This window comes from Diabrotica undecimpunctata, chromosome 4 (genome assembly GCF_040954645.1).
Source record: "Diabrotica undecimpunctata isolate CICGRU chromosome 4, icDiaUnde3, whole genome shotgun sequence".
In the NCBI taxonomy this organism is placed as follows: domain Eukaryota; kingdom Metazoa; phylum Arthropoda; class Insecta; order Coleoptera; family Chrysomelidae; genus Diabrotica; species Diabrotica undecimpunctata.
The window spans coordinates 33,070,013-33,080,093 of NC_092806.1; the positions used below are offsets into that span (position 1 = coordinate 33,070,013).

The 10,081-nt window shown below is 35.9% G+C and overlaps 1 protein-coding gene across 1 annotated transcript; it reads left to right on the forward strand.

Annotated features, from left to right (window-relative positions):
- The first annotated feature begins 1,878 nt into the window (after nucleotides 1–1,878).
- On the forward strand, nucleotides 1,879–8,513 carry LOC140438205 (uncharacterized). Its single transcript, XM_072527915.1, has 2 exons — nucleotides 1,879–2,647; nucleotides 7,942–8,513. The coding sequence occupies exons 1-2, from the start codon at nucleotides 2,282–2,284 to the stop codon at nucleotides 8,497–8,499; spliced, it is 924 nt and encodes a 307-aa protein (XP_072384016.1). The 5' UTR covers nucleotides 1,879–2,281; the 3' UTR covers nucleotides 8,500–8,513.
- Nucleotides 8,514–10,081: the final 1,568 nt, after the last annotated feature.

Below are 10,081 nucleotides of genomic sequence, written 5' to 3' on the forward strand. Positions count from 1 at the left end.
ATAATAGTTTAAATTTATAATCTGGGAATATGTTTGGATTAAAAGGGCAGATGCATGTTGTTTAGAATCCACAGAGTCCGTTCTTAAATGTGGCAGCTGTTCGATCCGATTTTCCAAATAAGCTAGCTATATTGTACAGAGTTATGACTTTTCCAGGGTTTGTTTTAAGCCATAAAATAACTTCCTCATTAAAATACGCCATTAGGACCCTATCTTCAACCAAGCACTGTGTATGTTGTTGAAAATGATTTAAGAACAGAATAAAAGTGTCAGATTTTATGTATCCAGATTAGTTGTAAAGAGAAAGCGTTCCATATGGGACGCCTCGATACATTCCTTCGTTTGCGAGGGAATATTATTGCTGGAGGAATGAATTGACCCGAATCATTTACAGAGAGCAATGGTGACATTGTATCTCCTTTCAGTGTTTATTAAGAAACCAACCTGTTTCCGCCCTTTGTGTGCTAAAATTTTGGGCAATTTGTTAGAGACCGTCTGGTTACCAAACTCATCCATATTGTATATTGTCATAGGATTGGTGTTATTTTTATTTTGTGTTTCATCAAAAAGGGAAAAAATTTAAGTCTCTCGCTCTAGTGGCTGAGGTAGCCTCAGGAATTCTAAAAGAAATCTCTGAATGTCTCTTTAGAAAATCTTTAAACCAAACCGTTCCAGCTGACTTTTTTGTTTCCAGAGAACCTGTGTTTATTACCGTTCCCCTTCGCAAGCTCATAGCCCCTCCGTAGGCTATTTCACAAATTTTTTTCTTCTCCATGCCGCATAGTCAGTCTTCCATCTCTAAAACATATTCCTTTAAGTAAGTCTCCAATTCTTTGGGAAATGTTGTAGTAAATCGACCAAAGCTTTTTAAATAATCTGTTGCTTAAAAAAAGTACCGATAATGTTTTGACATCTCCCTTACGAATAAAGTAGTCTACGTTTAGTTTACTTACCAACACATTATGATTTTCGATCCTTTTTTTAGGTACTTAAGAGCAGCAATCAATATTTCTGTAAATATGATATACCTACATTTGATTATTATAAAAAATTATCCTGTATAACTCAAAACTTTATTCGGTAGGCTAAGCAAGGGTAAAATGGTCCCCGGAGTCATTTTGCCTCAACATGGAGGGCTCATTTTACCTCAAAATCTGATTAAATATAAAAACTAATTTACTTGAGCGACTTCTGATAATTAGAGAAATTCCAACATATATGAAATAAACAGAAAAAATGCCTTTTTAAACTACATTAAAAAAATTTACCTACTTTAATTAAAACGCCTAAAAACACAACTTTTGTAATCACAAAATTAGCAATATTACATGTGTTTTTATAGGCTATATTAAAATTAGTCTATAATACTTCGCACATATTCACAGCTTCGTGCATAAGTGGCACTCGTAGTACTGAATATAATAAAGAAAGCTAAACGGCGGTTTTATGAAAATTATGAGAACTATGTTGGGGGACCATTTTACCCAAGGGGGCCATTTAACCCCCGACTTTCCCCCACTTCTTTCATCTTTTCAATTGCATTTCTTACATATTGAAGTAATAAAGATTTACTGATTGAAAGATTTAAAATATGAATGAAGCATGGTGATTAAACTGCATTAATAGCCTCATTTTTGAAGGTAATTACTGCATGACAATATCAGAAAGCATTACAGACAGTCATCTGTCAAGCCTACGCAATACTTAATATCTAAAGTTGCTTTTTTTAAATTTCTAATACAACTTGAGCTAAGTTTAAATAAAATAAATCACTTGGTTTGAGAAACCGGGCCGATCGCCCCCATCACCCTCTTGGATCCGCCTATGCATGAACTTCGACGATTCTCCCATCTGTCTCGCAGTGAGCGATACCGATATTTAAAAACAGTCACCTCCTAAACCAAACTCGCCTTAAAGGCGAGTTTATACACGCATTGATTTACTGGCGCCACTAGTTGTTGGCACGCCAGCAAAATAAAATGGTATGTATAAACAGCTACTGGCGAGCAGGTGTTAAACGCGCATGCATTGTGCCAGTTAAAGTAGAATCTTCCAACGTTTCATGTGCCAGTGACCATTTTGTCGTCGTTTTCGTTTTAAATTGAACTTGCACGTGTAAACCTTCGTGTTTGGTGGTTATTTTAAATGATATTTTTTATATATTATTATTATTTATTATTATTATAATATATACCAATATTATATTATAGGTATATTATTTTAGAATATTATTATATTTTTAAATTTGTGGTTAATCAATTTTAATAAAAATATCATTAAAATGAGCAGTTCACGAGTTAAAAAATGGAGTTCTCAGGATATTATAAAATTTCTCGAAGTGTACGAACAACATACATGTTTGTGGGATATTCGTTCTAATCGTTACAAAGACAGGAATTCACGAATGGATGCTTATAAAAATATTGCAACAACAATGGCAATTGATGGATTCCAGGCAGATAATGTTAAAGCTAAAATACGATCACTGAGGAATGCTTACACCTTGGAACTAGCCAAAATTTTAAAAAGTAAGAAGTTCGGGGCAGGTGCTGATGACATATATAAACCGAAAGTACCGTGGTTCCCAGTTGCTGATAGAATTTTGCATGGAGTCGTTCAAATAAGAGACACACAGTTAACAGAATTTGTAAGTATTTTATTTAGTCGAACTTATTACATTTGAAATCATACTCAATTGACAAGGTACAGCACTGTCGTTCAGTGTTGAAGCTCTGTTGGAATAATAATGACTCTCATTTGTTGTGGTTAAATCGTACAAACCTGTACCTCTTGCTTCGGTTCTCCACCAACCTTCCAATATCATTCCACTTTCAATATCTTCTTAATCTAGACTTCCCCTATTTATGTAAATTGTACTTGTACAGTGTAGAGCACAAGCTGATTTTACAATAAAATCAACCTTTTGAGGACACAACGCAATTGGTTTCTCAAATACACGAAATCGGGAATCGCGAAAACAAGAATACCAAACGTATTTTCCACAATTTGTCATGCACGCTATATGCTATAGTTAAATACTTTTTGCTTTATTGTTGACGGGTCATGATATAAGTAAGGTTTTAATGGATACTCTTTTAATGGACACGCAGCATCTGCTAGAACAGTATTATCAGGTAAATGTACTGTATTCTTTTCCAACGCGCAGGTAGACTTTGGATAAACGCCCCCATCAGATGTTCTTCCATTTGCTCCAAAGTCTATATACTGACAACAGTATTGATCATTCACTAACGCAAAAAGAATACTACTAAACGATCCATTATGGCTATAGTACTCTGAGCCAAGAAGAAGAACAGAAGTCACAGATGCAGTTGAAAAAATAGCCATGGCTAAATGAGCTTGGGCCGGACATGTTGCCAGATTAACGGATGATAGATGGACCAGAAAAATTCTGGAATGGCGACCAAGACAAGAGACATATCGAAGCAGAGGACGACCACCGACTAGATGGACGGATGATATCAAGCGCATCACCACAAACTGGATGCAAGAAGCTCAAGATAGAAATAGGTGGAAAATTTTATGGGAGGCCCACGTTCAGCAGTGGACAAATATAGGCTAATTGATGATGATGATTGACTCTGAGCCTGAATTAACAGGTCGTCTTAATATTATATGTTTCCCATCCAGCGCCCCACCGCATCGTGGAAAGTTTCACCTTGTATAAAAGCCTTGGATAGTTTTTTGCTACTCTTCTTCTGTATTTTTTTTTCTTCTTTTTATGTAGACATGACTATATCTGTTTTTCAATGTGCCTCCAGTAAGTTGTCGTTCCTTCGTTTACGTGGTCTGCCCACTGATCGTCTTCCTATTGGGGAACCGTCTCTTGCTGTCTTTACTACTCTATTTGATGTCATTCGGCTTATATGATCGGTATATTCTACTCTTATATTTCTTACCCAGTCCTTGATGTTCTCCACCCAGCATCTACGTCGTATATCTGTATATCTGTCTTCTAGCTCTGTATAGCTCCCATAGTGTTTTACTATCAATTTTTCATCTCTGCTGTTTCTAACCTCCTTCTTGTCCTCTCTGTGTCAGGTCGTGTTTCTGCCGCGTATGTCATTATTGGTCTAATGACTTCTTCTTCTTAGCCTTCTGTGGTCCATGTTTGGACATAGGCCTCTCCCAACTCCTTCCATCGGTCTCTATCCTGAGCAACATATTTAAAATTTGTTCCGGCTATTCTTTTAATTTCATCAACCCATCTCATCTGTGGTCTTCCTCTTGGTCGTTTACTTTCGTAAGGTCTCCAATGTTGTATTGTAGTATTCCAACGTTGGTCTTTTTGTCTAGCAGTGTGGCCCGCGAAGCTCCATTTAAGTTTGGCAATTTTTGTTGCTATGTCCTCGACTTTTGTTTTGGATTTTACCCAGTCGTTCCTCTTTTTATCTGACAGTCGTATACCTAACATTGCTCTTTCCATTGTTCTTTCTGTTGTGGCTATTTTATTCATGTTTGCCTTGGTTAGGGTCCAGGTTTGACATCCATATGTCATGATAGGAAGGATACATTGGTTGAACACTTTGCTCCTCAAGTATTGGGGTATTTTGCGGTTCTTAAGTATCCAACTAAGTTTTCCAAATCCGGCCCATGCTAGTCTTGCTCTTCTAGTAATTTCCGCACTTTGGTTCTCTTTGTCAAGTGTCAGGATTTTGCATAGGTAGATATATTCCTGGATTTGTTCTATCTCACTGCCATTTATAGTTATACATCTGGGGTCATCTGTGTTTGTCATTATTTTTGTTTTTTTCATATTCATTTTTAGGCCGACGTATTGGGAGCTGGCTGCTAATTCCCCCATCATAATTTGCAGTTCCTTGAATGTGCTCGCTATAATTACTATGTCGTCAGCGAATCTGAGGTGGTTTAACTTGTTGCCATTAACGTTAATGCCATATAATGACCAATTTGTAGTTTTGAAGACGTCTTCTAGGGCTAAGTTGAAAAGCTTTGGCGATATTACGTCTCCTTGTCTCACTCCTCTCTTAATGGGGATGGGATTTGTATTTTCATCTAATGACTGTTTTTTGTAAATTCTGACTTTCATTTCTTTTCCGATATTTTTATTTCTCCATATTGTTTCATTCAGGCAAACTGCGGCTCTGTTTGCTCTATTCACTTGATCTTCCACTTCCGTTTCTAGCTTTCCGTAGCTAGATAATGTAATGCCTAGCGGCGGGCGAACTTTCGACACCAAATTGTCTTTGTACCTGGGGTAATCGAAGGGTCAAATTTTATTATAGGAAATTTCGACACCGCGGCGTAAAGCAGGTAGGTAGGTAATTAGCGGCGATGGACATTTGCACCCAAGCAGGACAAGCGGATTTTCCCAATATTTATTGTCACGGCGGGGGGCGTGGCACTTGTGTACTTGTGACTAAATTATTTCAGTTGTAATTTATTTCTTGTTTGACGTTGACTTGTGCACGTATACGGATATTTAAAAAATGAGTCTGATAAAAAGTTCCCGTGGTCGAGATTTATTAGTGGTGGAGCATCATTCGTTCTCGAAACAGAAAGTGTTAAAAAGCGGCGAGATATTTTGGCGCTGCATCCAAAGAAACACTAAGTGTTCCGCAAAAGTGTTTACAATAGGCTGTGGGGACCTCATCATCACAAGAAGTGATTTGGTACATAATCATGAAGCCGATCCAAAAAAGCTTGAAGTAAAGATAGTAACCAATGCATGTAAAAGAAAAGCCCAAGAGGACATATCGGAAAAGCCTGCCAAAATTACAAGAACTGCTGTTTCTGAGTGTGATGTCAATTTGCTGACGGTTCCTGACATAGCTAGCATAAGAAAGAACATTTACAACTGTCGTCGTAAACTGTTACGAGGTCCGTTACCAAGAAGCATATCAGAAGTCCATAACGCGGTTAGTAATTATTCTCCTAAAACCTGTCGCAATGAAAGTTTTTTGTTTTTAAATCATCCTGAATTAAATGTAACTGTATTTTCATGCAAGACAAATATTCGTTTGTTGTGTAAATTAAAAACTTTGTATATGGATGGTACATTTTCATACAGTACCAAAAATTTTCTACAATTATTTACTATACATGGCTTGGAAAATGGACATTATGTTCCTTTTTTCCTGTTTGTTAAAGGACAAATTGTCAATGACATACAAAAATTTATTTTCTTTATTAAGGTCTAAGATTTTTGAAACATTTCAATTATCATTAGAGCCAACTGAAATATTTGTGGACTTTGAAAAAGCAATTCACTGTGCTTTATTGTATATGTGACCCAATGCAAAAATTAGTGGATGCCGTTTTCACTTACACCAAAACGGGTTTAAAAAAATTCAATCTTTGGGTTTGGTACAAGAATATAAGGATACAAATTCAGAAATTGGAAAATGGTTAAGGCATACGTTTGGTTTAACTTATTTAAATCCAGCAGAAGTTGAAGAATGCTTTCTTTATGATTTAATGTCATATAAACCTATAAACGCAACACTTGATATATATGCAGATTATTTACTGGAAAATTACATTTTCGATAGCGCTCTATTTCCACCACACATATGGTCTAATCAGAATCCGTCTATTGCGAGGACCACAAATGCCTGTGAATCCTTTCATTCGAGATTTAATTTTTCTTTTTATTCAACACATCCTTCTATTTTTATTTTTATTAAAAAGTTAAAAGAATTTCAAGTAGACACTTATGTCAAAATAAATAGTTTACATATACCAGCAAAAATCAAAGATACTACTGTTAAGGCTAAATTGGCATTTTTGGAGAAAATGATGGATAAACTACGATCCCAACAAATACGTAGGTTAGATTTTATAAAAGCTGTATCTTATCATTCCTATAATAGCAAATAAATAATTGTATACAAGTATATTAACGGTAAAATGTACAATGTACAAATGTAAATGTACATGTAAATGTACAAATGTGTATGTACCTCGGCCACGTGATGCAGAACGAAGAAAAATATCGAATTCTTCAACTTGTTATGCAGGGTAAAGTATTTGGCAGAAGAGGACCGGGACGCCGTCGTATCTCGTGGTTGAAAAATCTCCGACAATGGTTTGGGATGACCTCAGCGGAGCTGTTTCGCAGAGCAGTCAACAAAACCATGATAGCCTTGATGATCGCCAACATCCGGACCGGCTAAGGCACTGAAGAAGAGAAGAAGAAGAAAATGTACAAAAATTAGGTACTAGTTGTATTATATTTAGATATTATTACAGTTATAAAGAAATAAAATGCACATTACTTTTATTAAAATAAATTAATTAATTAATTATGGTATTTTATTTATGTCGCAGCTATATTTATTTGGTGTCGAATATACCTGTAAGATAAAAACGGGAATTAAGGCTGGTGTCGAAAATTGCCATTAAATTTTAGTCGCTACCTGCTTAGTGTCGAAATTTCCTACGCCCATGCCTATGTAGATATTTAAACTCCATCACTTGTTCTATTATCTGACCTTCTAGCTCCAATTTACACCTTAGTAAATTTGCTGTTTTTATTTTGTCTTTTTTGGGGAAATTAACATGTTAAATTTTCTGGCAGTTGTATTAAATTGGTGCAACATACGTTGTAAATCATCTTCATTTTGAGACAGTAGTATTGCATCGTCTGCATAGAAGATTATTTTAAGTTGTTTTTCTCCCATTTGGTATCCTTTTTAGTTCTTACTTTTTTTATTATTTCATCCATAATCAGGTTAAACAATAGGGGACTCAGGCAATCTCCCGGTCTTATCCCATTGGTATCTTCAATAGGGTCAGTTAGTTCCTCTTCTACTTTTACTTTTATTGTGTTGTTTTTATTCCTAGAGTATTTGGAACCTAAACATGTAAAATTTAGTAGAATTTAGCAGAGAATTATAGCAAATTAAGAAAGTCACAACAGTAGGTACATTATAAATATTTAACATTATGTTTTTTTAGGATGTCGCAGATTTTGAAACACAATCAACCATTAACGATATCGAGGAGACTACACGATATACTCTTGTTGAAATTACTCCACCAACTGTTCTTCCAGGCGTTATTTCTGAGGCCATACCTACTACTTCTAAAGGCACATTTATAACTAATAAGAAAACTGCGGAGCCTGCACGAAAAAAAGCTAAGACGTCTGCAAGAAATTTTCAAAGCAGTAAAAAAAGAACCATATTAGAACCCAGGAAAATTTCTGCATCATTACGTGGAACAAAAGCGCGGGTAGAGGAAAACGAATTTGATGTTTTTGGAAAATCTGTTGCTTGCCACTTAAAAAAACTTCCAGAATTCTCAGCTTTAGAATCAATGCAACACATACAGTCCTATTTGATTCAGAGACGTATGGAAAACACTCTACAAACAAGTAGACCAGATTCTGCAGCTTCTACACCTACCGCTATGGAATATTCTAGCAACAATTCCTACAGTGATACGGATATTTTATCACAAGTAGTTGAACCCATAATTGGCAGTGAAAACGAACATAAGAATTTTGATATATGAGGGATGATTTTATGTTTATGTTACTAGAAATAAATAATATTTCAATTCGTACTTACTATTATATAATCCTTTAGAGCGTTGTAGAGGCATTACACACATCAGGTAAGAACTTTGATATTGTGCGTTTTGAAACACATATAGGCACTGTTAAGGTGCAAAAGTGCCTCCAGATGCTAAATACCTTAAACTTACATGTAACTTTAGTTTGGCAGATAAAGCGTCTCTCATTTGGGTATTTTGTTTTTTAACAAATGGTACTTCTTGCTGAAGAAGAATTTTAAACTGTTCCGCCGACATCCGTAAACAATTTTTGTAATTTTCTCGATCTTCGGTTGAAAGTTCTATTAATAGGTTTTCTAAAGCAAAAAGTTCTGCCCACTTGAAATCCAGTTTCTAATCTAAATTCGATGTCTCCGCTTATCATTTTTCATCTTTTACACACGGCTAATACTTTTTAGAATAAAACGACACCCGACACCGATTCCAAGTTTTATTTCCTCGATTGACATATTACTATTGAGTAAACGACCATGCAGTCGGGTGGAATACTTTAACCAGGCACTTAGTATAGAGTAGAGGAAGAAGAAGAAAACTTGGAAGACGAAAGAGATGAGGTAAGGGGAACAGACGAGAGGGAAGAGGAACTATCAACGTATAAAATAGTTTCCACAGTACTATGTCACCGTATGGCTTCATATGCAGTATGGATCGTAGGAAAATACCAGGCTGGTTTCTTCTTCTTCTTCTTTTTTTATATAGACATGACTCTGTCTGTTTTTCAATGTGCCTCCAGTAAGTTGTCATTCCATCGTTTGCGTGGTCTTCCTACTGATCGTCTTCCTATTGGGGAACCGTCTCTTGCCGTCTTTACTACTCTATTTCTTGTCATTCGGCTTATATGATCGTTCCATTCTACTCTTCTATTTCTTACCCAGTTTTTGATGTTCTCCACCTTGCATCTATGTCGTATATCTGTACTTCTAGCTCTGTCCCATAGTGTCTTACCATCAATTTTTCTAAGTGTTTTCATCTCTGCTGTTTCTAACATCCTTTTTGTTCTCTCTGTGTCAGGTCTTGTTTCTGCCGCGTATGTCATTATTGGTCTGATGACTGTTTTGTAAATTCTGCTTTTCGTTTCTTTCCCGATATTTTTATTTCTCCATATTATTTCATTTAGGCAGCCTGCGGCTCTGTTTGCTCTATTCACTTGATCTTCCACTTCGGTTTCGAGCTTTCCGTAGCTAGATAATGTGATGCCTAGATATTTAAACTCCATCACTTGTTCTATTATCTGACCTTCCAGCTCCAGTTTACATCTTAGTAAATTTGCTGTTATAACCATGCATTTTGTCTTTGTTGGGGAAATTAACATGTTAAATTTTCTGGCTGTTATATTAAATTGGTGCAGCATACGTTGTAAATCATCTTCGCTTTGAGAGAGTAGTATTGCGTCGTCTGCATAGCAGATTATTTTAAGTTGTTTAGGCTGGTTTCAGAGGTGGTAAATCGACAATTAATCAGATTGAATCCCTGAAATAAATTTTGGAAAAAACACTGGAATAGGGCATTGATACTCATCACA